General features: G+C 40.2%; 2 protein-coding genes across 6 annotated transcripts in view; one reads left to right on the forward strand and one right to left on the reverse strand.

The window, feature by feature from the left end:
• Positions 1–14095, reverse strand: part of Smc5 (structural maintenance of chromosomes 5) — a 69784-nt gene extending 55689 nt beyond the window's left edge. For 2 of the 5 annotated variants that reach the window (XM_063287099.1, XM_039108980.2), the window contains exons 1-6: positions 13790–14072; positions 9009–9150; positions 6971–7023; positions 5575–5737; positions 3331–3465; positions 1434–1574 (exon numbers count right to left, since the gene is read on the reverse strand). In XM_063287099.1, the coding sequence (XP_063143169.1) occupies positions 1434–1574; positions 3331–3465; positions 5575–5737; positions 6971–7023; positions 9009–9150; positions 13790–13974 (819 nt within the window). In that variant the 5' untranslated portion in view covers positions 13975–14072. Of the gene's footprint in view, positions 1–1433; positions 1575–3330; positions 3466–5574; positions 5738–6970; positions 7024–9008; positions 9151–13789 lie in introns of all 5 variants that reach the window. The other 3 variants (NM_001106357.2, XM_006231183.4, XM_006231184.4) reach the window with 3 other exon arrangements.
• LOC120100003 (40S ribosomal protein S12-like) overlaps positions 1–22895 on the forward strand; it is a 673396-nt gene that overhangs the window by 248085 nt on the left and 402416 nt on the right. The window lies entirely within an intron of this gene.

The raw sequence follows: 22895 nt of genomic DNA on the forward strand, positions 1-22895 counted from the left end.
GGCACTGGCTACCAAGCATGATGACTTGACATCCTGGGACCACATGGTGAAAAGAGTTAAAATGGAATGTTAAAATAGAAATATTAAGAGTGAATGGGCTGGAGAGATGGCTCAGTGGTTACGAGCAGGGCTAGGGTTCAATTCCCAGCACTTATATGCCAGCTCACACACACACATGCAGGCAAAACACCTTGTACAGAAAAAGGAAATAAATCTTAAAATAAATAAATAAGAGTGCTTCCTGCTCAGAAAACCCAGTACACACCTGGAGCAGTTCAAAACTACACTTACGGGCATACCCTTCCCTCCAATTAAAAACAGAAAATTTTTTTAAAAAGTGAATGAAGCATAGAGGGAAAAAAAACTATAAATTTTAAATTTAAAAGGTCAAAAAGATTAAAATCAATCCCTTCAAAGGGGTCAAAAGACTTTAAAAGATAGAATGAAAAATAGTAATAAACAGAAAAATACAATGAAAAGGTATAGAAAGGACAAAATTTAAGAATAACGAAACTGCAAAACCTGGTTGGAGGAAGTAAGAATGCTATAAATATATAGATATATATTATTTTCATACTAATATATATTTCCATGAAACGAACATAAAAATTAATGCTTCCACCCATTAAGTAATATACCAAGGAACTCTACTACTTATCCCAACCATACACACACAAAAATATTTCCAGTGGCACTGAATGACAGCCCTCGCTTTGCAAATTTAATTTTTAATGTGAACAAATACCTTAGATCATTAACATCATGGAGAAAAAGTAAAGAACTGCTAAGGACTGAAACCTGAAGAATTAATGCTGGTAACTCAATCAACTATTTGCTATGTGATAATTAGCATGTATAAATAAATAAGAAAAATACATGTGCATGCATGTAATACAAAATTTTAAAAGAAGTATCTAACTTAATATAAAATGAGTGCCTACTTATAAAGACATACTTTGTAGGCACTCCGCCATTCATTAGTTTTGTTTTGGTGATTTCTTTTTGCTTGTTTTTTTGGGGGAGGGGGTGGTGGTCAACTTCACACAAGCGGGTTTCATCTGAGAAGGAACCTCAATTGAGAAAATGCCTCCATTAGACTGGCTTACAGATTTTAAAATTATGGCTGCTATGGGAGGGCCCAGCCCACTGTGGTTGATGCCATCCCTGGGGTAGGAAGTTCTGGAGATGTAAGAAAGCAGGCTGAGGAAGAAATGGGAAACGAGGCAGTAAGCAGGACCTCCATGACCTCTGATTCTGTTCTTGTCCGCAGGTTCCATCCTGCCTAGAGTTCTTACCCTGACATCCCTTCAAAAATGGAACCTGATTATAAATGTTCTCCCCAAGTTCCTTCTGATTTATCATAGCAATAGAAAGCAGCTGTGACACAGCTGAAGAATCATCTATTTTTCCCTCAATAATTACGTAACACTTACCACCCATGGTCTTTTTGCCTCAAGCATCTCAATTAAATCTAAATGTCGTTTTCGTTCATAGAATCTTTCTACATCTTGTTTGTACCTTTCATTTCTCTGAATCATTTTGTCTAGGTATTCAGTTTTCTCTTTGCAAGAAGTCTAAAACAGAATTTGTTGACAATTAGTTTAAATGAAAAAAAAAAAGAACACAGCAAGTCAAATCTTTTAACAATGAAACACAATATAAGCAAAATTACACAAGAAAGAATTCTGTAAAGGTTCCTCAGAACTATGTAAAAGTGAAGCTAGGGAGAATGCTTGCCTAGTTAGGCATGAAGTTCTGGATTTGGTCTCCAGCACTGCTCATAACCAGAGTAGTGATAATCAGTGCTGAGGAGGCAGAGGCAAAAGCATCAGATGTTCAAGGTCATCTTCAGCTACACACAAGAGTAAAAGGCCAGCCTGGGCTACAGAAGACCCTGTCCAAAAACAACAAAACCAACAAAATCAGGTGAAAGTAACACTCTAGCAGAGAAATTCTGGTTCAAGACTTTAAAATACTTTATATAGTCATGTAACTGTGAGGAAGCCTGTCAACACCTCTGAGCCTGAAGCTTTGCCTAAAGATAAAAGGAATTCACTTACACACATTAAGAATCATTTTTTTGAAGTGCAAAAAGCTCGAAGTGTTTCTACTTTTGCAATGATTCAGATTCTGAGACATGTGCATGGACGTCACTACCAGCTAAGCATCTGTGACCTGGAGCTCCTAACTGCTCCCAAACTGTAGCTTTGTATGCTTCTATATGACTCGTAATGTACAGTTTGATGTATTTTAGATTTCTGCCCTGTCCAGATGAAAGCTTAGTAAAAATCTGTAAAAATGACATATAAATGCAAAGGAGTATCAGGATTAACATGCCATAAATGCTCAGGACCTAAGGACTTTGAGATGACAGAAAGCTAAAATTTAATCTATCGCATATTAACAAACAAAAAGATGCACTGAACAGCTTAGAAAACAAAATACAAGAATTTCAGGTGTATTTCATTGATACAAAACTGATGATTTTTTTTTCATCAAGACCAAAGAATTGAAGGAATACCAGACATAGAACTGAATAATCACAAAAATCCTACACCAATTCTTTTTAGTTAAGACACCAAAATTAATGTTTTATTATAATAGAATGCTTATCAAATATAGATAGTTACACTTAAAGACAAGGTTATCTCTTTTGTTTTTAATTATAAAAACATACCAAGATACCCAGTATAACCCAGTAGGTTATATAGCATTTCTATGTATCTATTAAAAGGTTTTTAAAATTAAAAAAAAAAAAATCAACACCAGCAAATTCTATAGTTTGCATATAAAGTCTATCTTCATTTGACTTAAAAAATACACCAAATGACATTAACAAGAGTGTTTTCAAATACCACATCCTCATCTTCTGTAAATCTCAAAACCTTACACAGTGCATGGCACACAACATATTATTTGATGGGTACCAAATGAAAGAAAAATGTAACTTCCTATGAGAGTTCCTTAAAATTGCCACTGGTAACATGTACTTACAGAAATAGTCAAAATTTTCAAACTTCATATATTCAAAACCATTCTCGCTTTGTGTCACCAATTGATGTTAGAAATACAAGCTTGGGTGAAAAATCAACCAAAATTATGAATTCACACAGCACACAGACATACTACCCATTTTCTAAAGTGTCTCTTCTCCTTTTCCCTCTGTGTAGCCCTGGCAGAGCCGGAACTCACTCTGTAGACCAGAGAGACCCACCTCCCTCTGCCTCCCAAGTCCTGGGACCAATGGCACCACCACCCAGTTAGACTTGCACGGTTTGAGACACAGAATTAGTAAATGACAACAGAAATGACTTGTTTATATCTAAATACCTCTAGCTGCTTCTCCTTCTCCCTGAAGTTCTTGAGTTCACAGTGGTATCTGTGCATCTCTGGAGGACCAATTGACTTCTCAGTAGCTTCGAGGAGTTCAATTTTACTGAGTTTAGCAAATTCTCCAACTTTGTCCTACGGCACCAAAACTAAGTTTCAGCAACTATTATTCATAAACACCATTAAAATGTATTAAATTTGCCAAGATGGCCTCACTTAAAAAAATTTGAGATATGAATCAAACCATTATGTTTGTAAGGAAAATAAGCAACAGTGTAGATACTAAGCAACATTAAAATAAGATATTGGACTGTAATTTTTAAATGCAGGTTATTAGAATTTTTTTTAAAAAAAAAAACCTTTAAAATTTTTCTTTCATATCATCTATGTATGTGTGTACCCATGTGCTAGATTGTGCATGTGAGTGTAATGCCCAAGGAATCAAGAAGGTATAAGATCCACTAGAACTGGGGTTTAGGTAGTTGTAAACTGCCGTATGTGGGTGTTGTGAGTCAAATTTGGGTCCTCTGGAAGTGCTTTGAACAAATGAGCCATCTTTTCAGATCAGGATATTTTATTATTAATGAACAAATAAAAATATCACTAGACTTTAGAAAATATACCTAAATATAAAAGAAGCTTGTTCTAACCAATGTATCATACAAATGCACTGATTAAAAGGTCCACCCTTTAATCCCAGCACTTGGGAGGCAGAGGCAGGTGGATCTCTGAGATTTTGAAGCCAGCTTGGTCTACAGAGCGAGTTCCAGGACAGCCAGGGCCAGAAAGAAACCCTGTCTTGAAAAATAAAACAACTACACAAAGTTGTTCATTAACTATGGCTTCTGAGGACCTCACACTCGAGAGTGCATGGCAGCTTTAGCTGCTTGAACAAGAACAATCAAGTCGGTTTAACATTCTGACTGGGAGTGGTTCATGAGCCCTGACCCCCAATTAAGGAGCTAGAGTAATAAGTTGCTGGCTTCGGGGAGAGGAGAATTAGTTTTAAGGGTGTGGCTTCTGGTACATAAACTAGCGGATGGGCCAAACCCAGGAGTATATGGACAGCACAAATCTGAGCCCACGGCTTAGTACAAAAAAGGCCGGAGAGGTAGAAGTGTATGTATCTTCAAAGAGTTTAGGGGAGGAAATACGAAGTAAATATAATCGAAATACATTGTATGATACTGTCAAAGAATTAATAAAAATATTTTTAGTAAGTTGCTTGCCTTTTGCAAATGCAGTTTGAAACTATTCTGTAACTACAGTACCTTTCTTACAGGCTTATGTAGAAAGTGTGTTTTCAAGTGTGAGGATGAGTTTGGCTCTCTAGCAGCCATATAAAAGCCAGCATCACAACCTGCTTATAATCCCAGTTACAGCAGACACAGGGAGTTTTCAAGCCAAACTGCATAGCTCCTGCTTCAGGCAGTGTTTTAGTAAATGAAGTGGACAGGGAGTGAGAAAGACACAGAGAACTAACGTCAGACCTCCAAGACTTTGTGCACACATGAACTCAAATACTAGTGCACACCACATACAGACAAATATGAATACTTTTTAAAAAACATTTTGTAACTTAAACCTATTAAATAAAACTTTTAGCACAATATATGGATGATGAGGTCCAGTGGGCCTGGAACTCCATGTAGCCACGGTGCCCATAAGAATAGAAAGTGCTGAGTGCTGTGCTGAATGCAAAGAGTAATAATGGCATACTTATTAACTGAAATTAGTAACATAAGTGATGGGACGCTTCCATTTACAAAGGGCTACAAATATTAAGAGTACTGTTTTGATACAAATCTAACTATTACTGTACCTCTTGAATAGTATTTATATTTTCTATGGCATAAAGCCAAAACATTACACACAAAATTTCCCCATGTTTGGAAGCCTCCCCTTCTCTAAAGAGGGAGAGAAGCTGGGAGGTGGGGGAGTCACAGGGTGGGCCTGGGAGGAAAAGGAGAGGAAGCTATGCTTGGGATGTAAAGTAAATAAATAAATAAATGAATTGAGGAGAGCTGGAGAGATGGCTCAGTGATTAAGAGCATGACTGCTCTTCGAAGGTCATGTATTCAATTCCCAGCACCCACACGGTGGCTCACAACCCATCTCTAGTGGGGATCCGACGCCCTCTTCTGGTGTGTCTGAGAACAGCGACAGTGTACTCACATGAAATAAATAAAACTTTAAAAACAATTAATGAAAAATTCCCCATGTTCATTTCTACTTTTCTCAGACCTGAGGCAAGAACTGGCAGAGGTTGCCCACTTGGATGTTCAAGGCCGCGACTTGCTCTTCCACTATCTTCTGGGTTACAGGTTTTTTGTTGATGAACCAAAAGGACTGATTTTTTATCACATCAATTTCACGGGTGATTATAAGATTTCCAGAAGTCCTGAACCTAATTAAAGAACAATTGAAAAGCTTTTATATTCAAAACACACAGTAATTTAGGAAAAACATTTCTATTACTTTTCCTATCCCAAAGTCTAAGAAATAGTACTATAGTTTTTATTCTTTCTGGTATTTTTGAATCCTTCCCACCTTGGAAACATTGGCTTTTGTTTGTTATTATCCCCCAATAGGCCATGTCAGTTACTATCTGGTTAACATTCAAAAATTACCTAAATTGTTGAAATTTAAAAAAGTGCCAATTTAATCCTGAAACACGAGTTTATTTATCCTTTAATCATTATACTATTCTTCAATCACATCCTTTGTCAAAACTGACTTCCATGGAATACAAATTTCCCCAACCAAAAACTCTGCACCCAAGAGTAAATCATGCATTGCTCATTCCTTCATGTATTCCTTCTGAATCCAGAGAGAACTATAATCTATGCCTCTACGGAACCATTACCTAGTACAGTGATGGTTTGATACGCTAGGCCCACAGGGAGTGGCACTGTTCTGAGGCGTGTCGTTGTTGAAGGAAGTGTGCTGCTGTGGGGGTCCTTACAGGAGCTGCCTTGAACACGGTATCTGTTCACAACTCTGGAACCCTATCTTAGGCACACACAGAATCTGAAAGAGGGTATTCACTTATTTTTTGCTTTCAGAAGTACTTGCTTCATACTGCTCATCTGTTCACCCATCTTCTCAGAAGGTGATCAAAGTCAAGGACTTAAGTACATCAGGTAAACTTACTACTATGCTATGCTCCAGCCTAAGTAGTCCAAACCTGGCAAAAAGAAACATACTTAAATTTGTGAAAGACTACCATTTCTCTCTGGTGTGTGTTTGTCCATTTTAGACAAGTAGTCCAGGCTGACCTTGAATTTGTTATCTAGTAGAAAATGACCTTGAATTCCTGACTCTTCTGAATAGCATCCATCTCCTTATTTTCCTGCCTCTACTCTACCTCCTAAGTGCTAGAATTATGAAATGTACCTACATCAGACCTAAGGACAACTTCTTAGTGTATATTAATCAGTTGTATACTTCTGTTTTATTATTCCATTAAACTACAATTTCTTGAGAACTTTCCAAAATAAATTTGTTTTTAAGAGACACATTAAAAAGTATATTTGCCACAATATTACATTAATATTCTTTTCCAAAGTCATCAAAAAAGCATAAATACAAGCTGAAAAATTATACTAAAAAGGAATGTTTTAGAAGCTTTAATACTTACAGTTCAATTTCAACCAAACCTTTGGAACATCCTCTCTTCACGAAAAACCCAACCTATAGTGTAAGGAGAGTAAGTGAGTGGTGTCAACAGTATTTCCGAGTAAACCATCAGAGAGCTAGAAGAGTCATTACTCTTCGCTAAATCAGTCTTTTCCCGTCACCACATGAATGTCCTCCTCTCCACTTTCTAAAAGCTACAGACCAGGTCCTTCTGCTCCTCTTGTACTACACAACTCACAGCAGTTTCATTACGGGTCGCTTCAGTGCTAGGCAGTTAAGACTCTTACAAAGCTGCTAATAATAAGGTGCTGAAACGGAAGAGAGAGGATCTGAGTTTGGGTGGCCCAGCTCCTGAGCCTATGTACCATGTATTTGGGTAGCCCAGCTCCTGAGCCTATGTACCATGTATTTTCAGAACAAGTCCTATATTCCAACTACAAAGCTCTGTGCCAGATCTACTACTGTTGCAGACCACCCCAGAGGTGCACAGACTAAACATTAACAGCCACTCTAGCGGTACCTATTCTGTCTTTAAGACAGACTTGCCACCAAGTACCTTTCAAAAATAAATGATAATTTACATAGTAAAATTAGACATCTGAACTAGTTCTGATAACTATGAGCTTAAACCCAAATCAGAGTAAAGGATGAAAACATCAGATTGGACCTTAAGTTTGAGCTCCAGAAATAATAAATACTAAAATAACAGAAGCCTTCAGCACGTGGTAGAAGGAGCCAGGAACATTAGGAGTTCAATGTCACCCTCAACAACAGACTAGGTTATTAGTCAGCCAATGCTCCATAAGAACCTATCTCAAAATACAAAACAAAATAGGGAAAAATGAATATGATCAAATACATTGTATGACGTTATCAAAGAATAAAAACATTTTAAAAAACAAGGAAAAGTGGTAACAACACAAAATAAGGTAGGTACAGCATCATAAAGTTTATATATTTTTAAGGTATTGAGCGATAAATTGAAAAAAAGCTAAATCAGAATGTAGTGACAAGCAAAACATTACATAATATATAAATAAAAACCAAGAGCTGGAGAGTAAGAGCACTTGCTGCTCTTTAGAGAACCTGTGTTCTGCTCCCAATACCTATGCTGGGTGGTTCACCATCATCTAAATCCAACTGTGAAGAAAAATGAAAAAATGAGCCTCCACAGGTAGGCTCGCTCGCTCTCTCTCTCTCTCTCTCTCTCTCTCTCTCTCTCTCTCTCTCCCTCACACACACACACACACACACACACACACACACACACACACACACTTTAAAAACACAAAATAAGACCTTGTAATAATCTTTTTAATCATGTTGATTTGTGAGAATGACTGCAAACAAATTACCATTTATTACATGCTGCTAAGATAAACTTGCAACTTTCCAAATTCAATTGCCAACCCTGAACCATATACTAAACTAATTTTATAGACAATGAAATTACAGATCAAAAAAATGGGGGCAGGGGGTCCTATAACCTGTTATCTTTAATTCCTACTATGGGTTCCAATGACAACTCTGTCACACATACTCTTCAGCCTTGGCTGGCAAGGTAACTTAACATTGTTTCTCATATAAAGACGACAGATCTGAAGAAGCAAATTGTGTACTGTCCTGAAACAATTAAAATATTTGATACCAATTGGGGGGGTAGTTCTTATTTATTATAAAGTATCTATACAGATGATTTATATTGTACTTCTAATAAAATTTTATACTTAGATTTAAATAGAAATAAAGTATTCTTGCTGAGAACTTAGATCTTACGTAAATAGTAAATCTGTAGATACAGAAGGCCAACAGTCTGTATTTAGGAACCAAACAAATAGTTCTGAATTTTCTTTAAAATTATGTAATTTAAGTATGCATGGTTGTGCATGCCTTTAATCCCAGCCCTCGGTAAGAGACAGGCAGATCTCTGAGCTCCAGAGCAGCCTGGTCTACAGAGGTAGTTTCAGGGCAGTCAGGGCTGCTACAGAGAAACCCTGTCTTGAAATGCCAAAAACCAAAGAGGAATTACGTTAACTCACCTTATCTGCACGCCCCATGAAAGCAGGCTTGCCTGCTAGGCCAAGGCAAATGGCACACACTATGCTTGACTTCCCTGTTCCATTGGCTCCAATAATCATATTCAGATGGGGCCCAGGAGACACTTCACAGATGTCATATGTTCTGAATTGTAAAGAAGCAAATCATTAAACAGAAATAAGAGAAAAACCTTTTCTTTGTAAATGCATCTTTTTGTTCTTTGCATTATCCACAACCCTTTCATAATTCATTTAAAGCCAGCTAATGTTATGAATGGAATGTTAGTTAGGGGGGATGAGGTGCCGAAGAGTCAAGCCAGGGCCTTTTACATGGCAGGTAAATGTTTTATTGCCTATGTTTTAATGCATCTTTTTGTTCTTTGCATTATCCACAACCCTTTCATAATTCATTTAAAGCCAGCTAATGTTATGAATGGAATGTTAGTTAGGGGGATGAGGTGCCGAAGAGTCAAGCCAGGGCCTTTTACATGGCAGGTAAATGTTTTATTGCCTAGTTCTACCCTTAACCCTGTAAATTTTAAATAATCAACGTATAGAGGGGAAAACTCTATCAATGGAAAAAGTAACAATGCATATGTAAAATAAGAGCACAGGGCCTTAGCATGGTGGCACATGTTTTTAATTCTAGCATTCAGGAGGCAGGGTTTTAAAAACCTGGTTAAAACAAACCCATGAGTTTGGGGCTACATAGTGAGATCCTGCCAAGAAATATACAATCCAAGTTTGAAACCATTATCCTCTTTTGGGAGACTATATCAAAGCTATTGTACTTATTTTTACCTTAATTTTTGTAAAATAATTTCAAAACAAATTTGTACAAAAAAACCATGGCTTCTTTCCTAATGTTTTACTCTAACATATTTTTCTTCAATTAAAACAGTAGATAATTCATATTTTAATATTTAAAGCAATCTAACAATTATTATTCAAATGACAACGTCATCAAATAAACAGCTTCATTTTATCACTTCCTTTAATATGCTGCAATAAGATTTCAAGAATCCATAACAGTTTACATTCTAATAATCCCCATTCCTCTGGGAGAAGGCAAGGATATATATATATAACCAGAGGGATCTGTAATCCTTATATACACCATAGCGTCCAGTATGCTCTAACCCCCTACACAGTTAGTCCACAGTTAAATGAATTGAACATTTAATTTATATTCAGTACTCTAAGTTTTGTATATCTGCTGCTTCTGTGAGCTCTTTTTTTTTTCACATACTTGTTAGTGTTTAATGATTTCCACATTTACATACATAAAAATTTGAACTTTTTTGCCAACAGGAAACATTGGAAATAATGCCTGACGATGAGAGAGTTTATCAGTCAAGTTTAGGGATAATATCTAGATGAATTCCTTTTATATAAGCTGTAATATGACTTTAAAACATCTCTCACTCGTGGTACTAGGAGTCAGAGGAGCAATGCCTGTTTTTAGCCTTTTGCTAAAGCCATGAGGAGTTTATCAAGTGCAGGAAGGAATGGCTGGAGGACCCCTGGGCACTGCTCTGTGGCTTACCGTGAATCAGGCCCTGTCACACATAGAGATGCTTTAGTTTTCTGTGAGCTCTTAAATGATTTTTCTCCTACATATTTTTAAGATTCATTTTATTTATTTTTTTATTTACTTATTTATTTATGTTTTTCGAGATGGTGTTTCTCTGTATAGCCCTGGCTGTCCTGGAACTCTGTAGACTAGGCTGGCTTTGAATGTACAGATCTGCCTGCCTCTGCTTTATAAGTATAAGGATTAAAAAGGAGCAAGCTACAATGTGGCTTCATTACTTATTTTTAATCTGTGTTTAATTCTCATTATTTGTCGAGGCAGCTTCGGCAAGATATGAAGCAAGCTATAAACGTAGACATTCCTCTAGCTTGCCTTTCAAAATCCTTAATTGGATCTATAAATAATATTCCTTCTCTAGATTTTTAGTGCTTAGGTACACCTAACGAATCCCCAAGAATAAATGCCAGAGTACAACTAACATGGTAACTATATAAATAATTTAACAAAGCACACCAACTTTAACACTTAAAACCTTAAAAGGCCAGGTGGTAACAAAAATGTACATGTGATAAAGATCTACAGGGATACACATGGAAATCTAGTATCATTTGTTTAAAAAGAGGTGGGGTGGAGAGATGATTCCACTGATGAGAGCTTTATCCTCTTCCAGAGGCTCCAAGTTTGGTTCCCAGCACCAACATAGTATAGCTCTCTCCACTCTCAACCCCATCTGACTAAATTCCCTCATAGCAACCTCCCATCCTATCTCTAGGCCATTTGAATTCTCTAAGCCTAGCCTCCCTACTTGCTTGGTATTCACTTCTCTCAGCCTTACTCTGTGACAACTTGGTGTCAACTTGGCTACATCTAGAATTAATTAAAACCTAAGCAGCTGGGTACACCTGTGAGGGATTTTTTTTCTTAAAATTATTTGAAATGGGATCTTTGGAGGTGCGATGATCCACCTTTAATCTGGGCCACACTTTCTGCCCGCAGCCTATATAAAGGACACAGAAGGAAGCTTGTTCTCTTTGCCTACTTGTTTCCACTCTTGCTCTCACTACCAAGTCCATTCCTTCACTGGCATCAGAGTCTACTTCTCTAGGATTCTGAAGACCACTGGAGACATCCAGTGTCATAGACAGAGTAACTACTGGATTCTTAGAGACACTGTCAATGGTAGACAGCCATTGTTGGACTAGCTGAACCAGAGCCTGTAAGCCATTCTAATAAATGCCTTTTCCTATATGGATGTAGATGCATTCTGTAAGTTCTGTTCCTCTAGAAAACCCAAATAGACTCCCCAAATCTAAACTCTTACATTAAATAAACAAAAGCGTACGCAACTGTGCATTCCCAACTACATTCTCTTTTTACTGCTTTTTGTCCAGGCTTTTCTCTCTTATTCTTCCACGGTCTAAAGAGTTCTCTTTTGAACTACTTTATCAAAGGGAAAACATTTTTTTCCAATTGCTAAATGTAGGAGGCTTCATCACGAGTGCAACGGAGCCGGTATTTTAAGTATTACTTTAACTAATAAGCTTCTCTGACAGGCCTCTCAGGACTCTCATCTTACCTTCCTGTACAGGTGGATCGATGAGCTCATCTTCTCTCAGTCTTACAATAAAGACTTTTAATTCCAATTTATATTTTCCTTTTTGTAATTTCAAAGGCTTCTGTAACATCAATCACCACCTATACACATGACTCCCAAGTCTGTGACTTATTCTTTTTTTTTTTTTTCCCACGTGGAGAGGTTTAATGAGAGAAGAGTAGAAGAAGAGAGGAAAGGCGGCTGGCCATAGGCACTTGGAAGAGGGGGATGAGGACAAGAACAGAGAAGTACAAAGAGCAAGAGGGGTAAGAGAGAGTAAGAGCGACTTATTCTTTCTCTCTGAGCTCCAGGCCATCCACACAACATTTCTCTTAGTTATCCCACAGGAAAGTTCAAGACAGAGGCACTCAACTGCGTTCATTATTTATTCTCCCCAAGCTACTCTCTCTTGAATAACACCTGGCCAGTTAGCCAGAGACAGACTTGGGAAGAACTAGGGCACTCCTCCACTCTCATGCCTCACAATCCAGAGGCAGATCTTATCAAATAACCTTTCAACTTCTACTCTGTTCACCCTGCATTCTTGCCTTCTTACTTTAAATATCCTTGCTTGCTGTCTGGCACCCTTGCAAAACCATCCCTCAGGTCCCCAAGTGCCTGCAGGGTGATGCTGTAGTTCCTTAGCCTAGTAACAGAAAAGCCAGAACAATAGTTTCCAACATATGTTCTTAGAGTCTATGTTAGGTCACTCACTAAACATTACAAACTGGCTTTCAGGCAGTTCCTTCTTTATGTAATTATCTTCCCTTCTTTTCGGTTTTAGTATCTTCTTCACAAAGCTCTGATAGTTGTGGATGAACTTAGCCCTTTCAGTCTTCCGTGCTTCTCTGACATCCCGGGTAGATAAGTCACAGCAGATAACCTCATGCTGGGTACATTTATTTACCTCCCCTGATCGGGATTCAAATTAGCTACTCAGCTATTAGAATCTATACAGACCCGGGCAAAAGCCAATAGCTTTGAGTTTATATCATCAACAAAGACAGGAAGAAATACAGCGATGTGTAAATAAAACAAACGTAACCCCTGATACTTAAGTGCTTGAAAAAAAAATGGTATTGTTATTACAGTTCTCTAATTTATTCAAGCCTACATTTAGGTAAAGGTATCTTGAAAGAGTAACTCTAAGATGATAAACAGATGATAATATTTTTGGTAACATTTAGAATCTCAACTAGTTGGGGTGGGGGCGAGGAATTGGAAGGGGTCAAGAATCTCCAAGAAGGTACAAAAACTGGGAACACGATTTAATTTCTTTGGTACACTCTAACCAACCATTAGCATCTTATCTGCCCACTCGGAAAACATGTACACTTTTCAAAATCTGCCACTCCGATGTAACTGTGGCCTATCGAGTTTTGTGTAGTGCACAGGTCCCTGGCAGATCGAGGTTCGCAGAGACCTGACCCCTTAGCATATCCGACTGCATCCGACGCCTTCCAAAAACCATTGGGTGGATAAAAGACATCAGGCCACATATCTACTATAGCCAACAAGGCCAGTCTCCACGGCCTAGGCAGGGAACGCCTCAGGGTTAGCCTGGCACAGACCGGTTCCCCATCGCCGGGCACACCCCACGGCCCCGGGCCTGCGGGCCGCTTGCTCCCCTCCCAGGTGCGGCCTGCCGCCACTCACAAGAAGTTCTCCATGGCGATGCGGACGATTGAGCCCTCCACGAAGAGTCCGGACGGCCGCGGCAGCGTCGACGTCGGGTTCGAGTTCTTTCTCTTGCTCGGGAACTCGGAGGAAGCATCTCTCGGGAGAGACCTCTTGGAAGCCTGGGGGTTAGGGGCAGCAGCTTTCCCACTCGGAGTCGCCATCCTGGCTTCCTCCGCGTCCCGCAGCGGCTTCCGTTCCCGGCGAGCCGCAGCCCAGGAGCCTCCGCGCCCGGCTCCCGCGCTAACTGACCCCGCCTGACCCCACCCCCCACGGCCGCAACGCGCCTGCGCAGTTCCGCCCCGCAAAAACCGAGGCCACGCCCCGACCAGCCCGCCTCTGTGGCTTCAGAAGGCATAGATGCTGGTCTGGGTGGTACTGGAAGGGACTGTGACTCGAGGACCGATTTCTGTAGGTGTCGGGATTTTCTTCTTAGAGAATTTTGAGTTTAGAGCAATATGTGAATTGCACTTACTATTTGGAAACCTGCCTCGGAGCCTCCCATGCTTGGGTCGCTTGCAAGTTTGCGACTGCGGTCCCCCTCACCCCCCCCCCCCACCCCGAACCCCAGGCCTCATCTGTCTTACGTTCTACATTGCAATTTCCTTCGCTGGTGCTCACATGACCTCCAAAGAACATAAAAGATGTCTGTTGACTCTGTACCTGTTGTTGGAAGCATGACACTTACCATCTGATGCTCTCAAAATTGGGATGAGTGTATTAATTACTTGTCCACTCACACTTTTTTGCCCTTTTATTGTATAATTTCTTTATTTTATGTGCATTGATGTTTTGCCTGCATGTATGTCTGTGTGAGGGTGTCAGATGTTATAGTTACAGACAGTTGAACCCGACTCCTCTGGAAGAGTAGTTAGTACTTTTAACCACTGGACCATCTTGCTAGCCTCCAGCACATACGTAGGTACATACATACATACATACATACATACATGCATTTGTTTGTTTGTTTATTTGAGCAGACTCTTTCTATAGCTCTGGATAGACTACTACTCACTATAGAGCCCAGGCTGGTCTTGAACTTTTACTACTTCTGCTTCCTTTGTGCAGAGGTTCCAGTGCAGTCCATCAAATGGCCTCTCCTTCTGGGTTTCTTTTTTTTATTTATTTTTTTAATTAATCAATGATCTTATTTACATCCCAAATGTTGTCTGCCCCCTTCCACTTGCCCCTAGCAGAGTTCTTTGGGCCTCCCCCTTGGTATGCCCCCTCCCTGGGGCATCCAGTCTTTACAGGATTAGGCACTTCCCCTCCCACTGAGTCCAGATAAAGCAGTCCTCTGCTACATGTGTGCTGGTGGCCTCAGACCGATGAGCCCATGTATGTTCTTTGGTTGGTGCCTCAGTCTCTGGGAGTGTCTAGGGGCTCAGGTTAGTTGATACTGTTGGTCTTCCTATGGGGTTGCCAACCCCTTCAGTTTCTCCAGTCTTTCCTTTAACTCTTCCATAGGGGTCCCTTCAGGGTTTCTTAATCTCCTGCTTAAATTCTTTGGTGGTTTCTAGAAATCCTTGAACCAGAATAAGCAAGCTTCTTTAGGAGTGGCTCTGCCTCACTGTGCCCATTTTCATCTCATTAGCCTTTTCAAAGATGATGCCACTAAGGCCCAGAGACAACATTCACCTAACCAGTAATAAGTATGTGTAACTAGCCAGAGACTAGGGTAATGGGGAGTTGAGGTGATGGAGAAGCCATTAAATGGTTTTAATTAGGAGACACCTATGATGCAATTAAAGTTTCTCAGTCATTCTGCTTGCTCTGTGGAGAACTGATTGAAAGGTGTCAAATATAGACACAGCGAGACCAATTAGAAATCCCATTCGGTAGAGTCCTCTCTTGACCACTAGACCAACACTCCTTTCTGCAGGCCCCTGCTTCTTTCTCTTACACAAATGGAATCCCCAAGTTTGGGTGACTCCAGAAAGGCAGTCATACAATGGGCTTTAACTGGCTTGTCAATGGTTGCCACTGTATGAGAAAACAGTAAAGGAAAAAACCAAAATGGGTTCTCAGTGGTTGGAAGGGAAAAGCTTATTCCAAACTTCTCTCTAAACTGGAGACTGTCTCTCCAGGAAAGCAATGAGGGTTTTAAGGAAACTGAGTAGGAGGTAAGAGGGGCCAAGATGTTGGTGTGGGAGTTGGGAATGGCAAAGGAGCATCTGTGAATGGGGACTGGGGAGCCTGAGGCCAGCCTGGAGTTTGATATGCAACCACAGGTGCATGTCAGTTGAGGCATACGTTTCTTCTGCCAGTAGCAAGGGAAATGATTCCTTCGGGGGCGGGGGGTAGAAAATCATTTCACAAGTTCCAGAGAAATGCTGGCTTTTATCTAACAGCCAGAAATCCTTCTATAGTCCAGTTTGAGCTCATCTAGATATAGGAACTCCCTGAGACCTAACAGATATCATCCTGGAGAAAAGGATAAGGTTGGACCAGCAAGATGTTTAAGCACATAAATGTATCTGTTGCAATCTGGGATCCTTCTGTAGAAAGAGAGAACCAACTCCTAAAAGTTTCCCTCCGACCCTTACTTGTGTGCTTTCACTCACATAATACCATATACATACAAAAAAGAAAAAATCCAATCGTAAAATCCAATCCCATTGAGCACAGGAATTTGGAGAGCACACAAGAAAACAATTATAAAGGGAAAAACTTGCAATTCCTTTATTCAAACTAATTCTTCAGATTTTAGTGTAGTTTTAATATCTGTTTTCTTGTATGTATATGTATATGTATATGTATATGTATATGTATATGTATATGTATATGTGTATGTGTATGTGTATGTGTATGTGTATGTGTATGTGTATGTGTATGTGTATGTGTATGTGTATGTGTATGTGTATGTGTATGTATATGTATATGTATATGTATATGTATATGTATATGTATATGTATATATATGGTGAATTCCTTCTGTTTCTCAAAGATGAAAATAATAAAACACACACATGGTATTATCTTTACTCTATTTTACCATCACTTGATATATTACTTTTCATTCCATTTTCATAAATTGTTTTAGGTAATCAGATAGAATTTCATTGAATTTGTGGATTTACATAGTTATCTTTGGTTAGATTCTGTGTGATTGAAAATCATCACAAACCAAAGATGCTGTGGCAGACTTAAGATGTTCTAAATATGTTTTAAAATTTTCCACTCATGCATGAAAGTAAACGCTTTGTCTGGCTGTATCAGGAATCTTAAATTCCATTGATACGAACTACTTTGAGAAGCACCTGTCCTGGTCCTGCTGGCCTGGAGCAGCCAGAAGAAAGATACCCAAGCGCCCGCCATGGGCACCACTATGTTGGGTGGATGTGTGATGAAGAGATGGGGAAGGTGGAATACATGGTGGAGAGATGGGGGAGAAGAAGCTGCTGAAGGGTTCTGAGTCCATGGTTCTGCTGCGGCTGGGGTCTGTGTCAATGTCTGTGGCCCGAGTGACCACCAAATGCTAAGTGAGTGTCCATGGTCTTGGCTGCCTCCAGAGACCATGGAGATGTCTGGGGGACATGCTGATCTGAGTAGCCTGCGCTACCACCTGAGGCCATGGGATATTAAGCTCATGTTGCTGCTGGAGGCCATGTCTGGGTATGTGTTACCACCAAAGTCCATGCAGATATCCACAGTCTGAACTGCTTCCTGAGGCACTGTGCTGGGCTGCCAGTGAGTGACAGCTGGCCTGTCCCTTGTCTACAGTGTGGACAAGGGAGAGATGACCTCACCCCACTTCTCCCTACCCACGGGCAGGTTGGAGGTCTGGCCTCAAGGTCATGAGAACTGGAGACCAGGTCTCACCCACCCTATCCCTGGAAGCTGCAGCTCTCAGGAGAGCTGGCCCTGTACCTCACCTAGGCAGCCCTGTAGGGGGCAGGCCCTGGTGGCATGGGGCAGATGAGCTGGCCCTGCACTTTGCAGGTGAGCTGGCTAGGGCAGTGCTATAGAGCTTGCCCTGGTGGTACAGCCATGAAAGAGCTGGCAGGCTTACCAACTGAGCTGTTTTCCAAGGCCCCGATCCAGGGCTGTGAGTTGGCCCAACATCCACCCCATCTCTGAACTGCTGGAGTGCATGAAAGGGCCGGTCCTGCAGATCCAAAGACGCAAGATCTCCATGTCACAGGGCAACAAGATATCGGAAAGGAGTCCCGTTGAGGATCCAGTATTGATTGTGTAGCAGAAGCCAGAGGCCTCAAACCAAACCCATGACTCATTGCAATGAACATTTGCAAGTAAAGATGCGTAGACAAAAGGATCTACAGCGTGGCACCGTATGGCTCCTACTGCAGGATTTTTTTTTAAATTTTATCTTATTTTCTTTTGGGCGGAAGGTTTCAAGGGTGGAGGGTGGATACAAAGAGACAGGAAGATGAGTGAGATTGGGGTACACAATGTGAAAAATCACAAAGATGTAATAAAATTTTTTAAAGGAAGCACAAACAAACAAACAACCCTCCAAAATCCCCAAACAAAACAACAAACAAAAAAAGAATTATTGTGAGTGCTGGAGAGGTGGCTCCGTAGCCAAGAGTGTTAACTGCTTTTGCAGATGATGGCAGTTTGGTTCCCAACATCCTCAGAGCTGCCTGTAACTGCAGCTCCAAGGGATTCCCTCCCTCTCTTCTGGCTTCCCCAGGCAACTGCAGTCAAGTGCACTATCCCACTCCACACAGACATCCAAAAATGGCCTTGCAAGAAACAATGTGGGGGAGACAGGAAATACATTCAGTAATATCCTCACTTACATGGAATTTTATGCTAAATCTATGAGCCCCAACCTTTGCATTTTTCTGAGGTAAAAATGCTTTAAAAGCCTGACAATCTGATTTCCGTCCCTAACAACAACCGTGGAAGGAGAGAACCAACTCCCAGACTAACTCCCATAGTTTAAGGTAAGTCACCAGCCAACATTACCGCTCTCTCCTTGCTAGCATATCTAAATCTGACAGAAAGACTGCAGTTCTCTACCAAGGATTGGGTAACCAGCGGCCATTCTGAATGTCAGCTTTCCAATTCTGCAAAACCAAAAATGTTGGTAGGCGTGGTTACGGTCAAGAACTAGAAATGTTTCATTTTCGGAGTATCCTTGTTTCAGCCCACCTCATAACTAGATGGCAAATCTTTCTAAGCAGTTGAACTCTGTTTCTCAAAGTTCTCTAAACTGAAAAGCCGAAAATGAAGGTGTGAACAAATTTGTTGTCTGCTGAGGACCTACCTCCCACAAGTAATTCCTTCCCAAAGCTAAAGGAAGAACTCTGGTCTTGCTGGCCCTATGTAAGGGCACTGATCCCACTCAGGAGGATGCCCCCAAAAGACCTAATATCTCCCAACATTCCTGTCTCAGAATAACTGAAATGTACTGAAAGTTAGGTCAACAGAAATTTTATGTCACAAGCATTTAGACATAGTATCCTCTCCTGTATTTTCTTCCTTGGCTACACCACAAGTTCTTGCAAGTGTTACCACAATAACAAGAAAGTTGGAGATACCTGGATCACACTCTGCTGAGATTAGCTTTGAGACAGTTTGCCATTCCTCTTCTAATGAGGACACTTAGGATTAATCTCCCTGGTTTAAATATGCAAGTGGACGGGGACAACACTTTTACTTTTAGGAAATTTGTAAAGTAGAGAATTGAGCCTTCCAGGACGTGAGATGGAAGGAAGATGTCAGCTGGGAATACCCAGGTCTTGGCATCCAGAAGCACATCTCTTCCCCCACACCAAATACCACACATGCATTTTCTAATCAGTGAAGTCAAAGAGCCAACAGATGAGAAAGATCTAGGTAGGAATGAGAATTCCTGAAGGGACCCAGGCCCTTACCATAAGGGAACTTAAACCACACAGAAATGGAGATGCTTAAACGCCAGTGATTTTCATTTAAAAAAGAGTTTTACTCACACACAGAAGTTAAAAACTATTAAAATGTGCATATTTCCACTATAGTGGTATCAGTGATGGCACTTGTAGTAGCATCTACAGAATCGATCATAATAGTTAATACTAGTAATACTTACCATACCAGTTACTATTTGAAACACTTTCCCACATTTCATTCCTATATGCTAGGTCAGCCTCTTTGTAAAATGTTTATGTTTTATTATTAAAAGCTATCTGAAAGGTTAAAACTTTTGTAGGAATTGAAATAAAGTTTTGAGTAATCCTTTGATATATTACAAATCTGTGGATAAAAGGGCCTTTACATTTTTAAGAACCTAAGATCAGAAAAGGGTATTAAAATGTTCTAGAAGAACTGGCTCTCAATCTTAGAAAGAGCATGAGAGAAGAGCTGAAAAGCTGTGTGAATGGAATTTAGTAGACTCTGTTAGCTATTACTCTGACGCAGACAGCCCCCTAAAAATCGAGGCAGAGTCCTGTGGGTTTTACAATCAGCTCTAGCACAGTTACTGGGGGATTACCCCTGAATCTGCTTTTCTAATGGCTAGACTGGCTACGTCCCCAAATACGTGCTGTTTGAATCTTCCCAGGTTATTTATGCAGTCTGTCTTGGGACAGCATTTCACTCAGGCATGTGTCCCTGGTCCATCATGTCTAATGGAGGCCTTCTCTTCTTTCTTCGTCCTCCTCTGAGTCCCTTCTCTCTCCCTCTCTTTCTTCCAACCCAGTAACTCAAACCCTGCCTCCTTCTATTCTCCCCAGTAATTGGCTGTCACCAGTTTTATTTAACCAATAGTTTTAAATTGGGGTGTGTGTGTGTCAAGATTTATATAACAAAGGCCATTGTGTGTGCCCATCTTGGGGCAGCCAGATCTTGGGGTGCAGAATTTAGTATACCCATCACAGCCATGCAAAATGATGGTCCATCTCCAGAAAGTTCTCTTGCTTGCCTTTCCTGCATGGCTCCTGCCAAAAGCGAAGTTTCCAAAGGAAGAATAGAGTTAGAGAGATTAAAAAGAAACTATTTTCTGTGTTTAAAAAATTGAGAAGAAAGTAGTTTCTGTGTTTAAAAACGGAGAATACAATGGCAGAAGACACTTGGACCCTGTGTAACTTTTTTTCGACTGTCAGCATAGAAATAATTATATTTTCAGTAATGGTTGTAATTTTATACATCCTTTCAAAGGAAGATCAGAATAAAACAGACTTAGATAAGGAAAGGGCTGAAAAAAAATCCATGCTAAGTTATGAGCAATAGAACAAAAATTAGACAATCTTTGGAATCAAAAATACTCTTCAAATGAATCCAATCTATAGCCTGTTGCATCACCTTGTGACTGCACCGGGACTGCAAAACCTCACAAACCCCACTCACCCACAGCCACCAGTAAATTGTGGTGGCCATGCAGCGAGGCTCCTGCACCTGCCATCCTGCCCCATCTTAAGGTGGCCCCGCCTCCCGCCCAAGTAGCATGCTGCAGCCACCAAGCAGCCTGTGGCTGCTAGGGAAACGTTTTCTCTATCTTTCACCTAAGTCTCTTGGCCTAATGCTTGGATCTAGTGTTCTAAGTTTATTGGACGTCAAAAGCATAGACTTTCTGGACACACCAGCAGTGCAACTAAAGACACAGAGACTTATTTTTATTGGTGCTTAGGCCCTAGCTTAGACTACCTCCCAGCCAGTTGTCTAATTTAATTAATTCAATGATCCTAGTCCATGATACAGCATGGGGCTAGTTCTTGACCTCTCTCTGTGCGAGTGTATCTAACCACCTCTGTGTCCTGCTAGTGAATCTTCCTGTGTCTGCTTCTTCTTCCAGGGACCCTCTCTCAGCATGGAAACCCAACTTCCTTTTCCTGTCTAGACATATGTGGTCAGCTCGATATTAAGCCCGAGAGAGAGAGAGAGAGAGAGAGAGAGAGAGAGAGAGAGAGAGAGAGAGAGAGAGAGAGAGAGAGATGGATGTTTACAGAATACCGAGGCAGGCGATGAGCCATAAGAATAACAGCACCAAAATCTAGTCAATACCCAGCTCTCTGCCAGTACAACAGTCAACAACTGAGTAGTACAAAGGCAACCCTCACACAATGTACAGAACGATTATCCCAGCACACAGGAGGCCGAATAGAGCTTATTTTTACAATTAACTAATACCTAACAGGTCTACAAATAATATTATTTAGAGGTGACTGACTTCTAACTTGTGTTTCTTGTTTATCCTAAACAGTTTGCAATAGTGCTTTCATAAGACTAGAACTTCACATTCCTCCTCCTCCTCCTCCTCCTCTTCTTCTTTTGGATTTTTTTTAAATTTACATTTCAAATGTTATTCCCTTTCCTGGTTTCCCGGACATAAGCCCCCTATCCTATCCCTCTAGATTTTGGCCAAGGTCTAGGAAAGCTAGCTGTATCATTTGCTGATGAGACTCTTTGGGATGGGAAAAAGCTTTAGTTGCAGTAAAAGTTCAAAGATTAAAGGAATCATGGAGAAAAGTTGTGACTTGGAACCATGTGGCAGAATCAGAGTCTCTGAAATCAAGAGCCAAGAAGAGGCTATTGTGAAGATGCAACCTAGTTATAGCAGAGACTCACTCATTTTGGAGATGCCAGTACCATGAGATAATCACAAAGGACAGCAGCGGGTGTGGAGCAGAGTTGGCCTGACTATGAGATCCATGTGGAGTAGACAGCTACATAAACTCTTAGGAGCCCAGTAGATTGTGAGTGAATCCCAGATGTCTGACACTGATCTGTGTACACTGTTGAATGTTAGCTTTGCTTGTGTCTGTCCCCTGATTTCTTGTAGTGAAAAAGTATCAATATGTTTTTATTTATTTTTATTTTATATTTTTATATATTTTTTATGTTTCATTTTTCAGGAGCCTATAGTTGGAAGACTTTGACTCTTTGAAAGAGACTGAATATTTAAAAGTGTTTGAATTTCAAAGACTGTGGGACTTTGAAAAGTTTAAATGTTTTATATTATGCTATTGGTATTAATACAAGATCTTAGGGATGAAAAAGTAAGGGAAGGTTATAGCTTAATACATAATGTTTGTGTGTTACGTTGACAATGTGTTTATTGTGCTGGTTGTTTTTGTCAACCTGACCCAAGCCTAGGTGTATTTAGGAAGAGCCTATCTGTTTTTCAAATGTATTTTTA

This window comes from Rattus norvegicus, chromosome 1, assembly GCF_036323735.1.
Source record: "Rattus norvegicus strain BN/NHsdMcwi chromosome 1, GRCr8, whole genome shotgun sequence".
Lineage (NCBI taxonomy): Eukaryota > Metazoa > Chordata > Mammalia > Rodentia > Muridae > Rattus > Rattus norvegicus.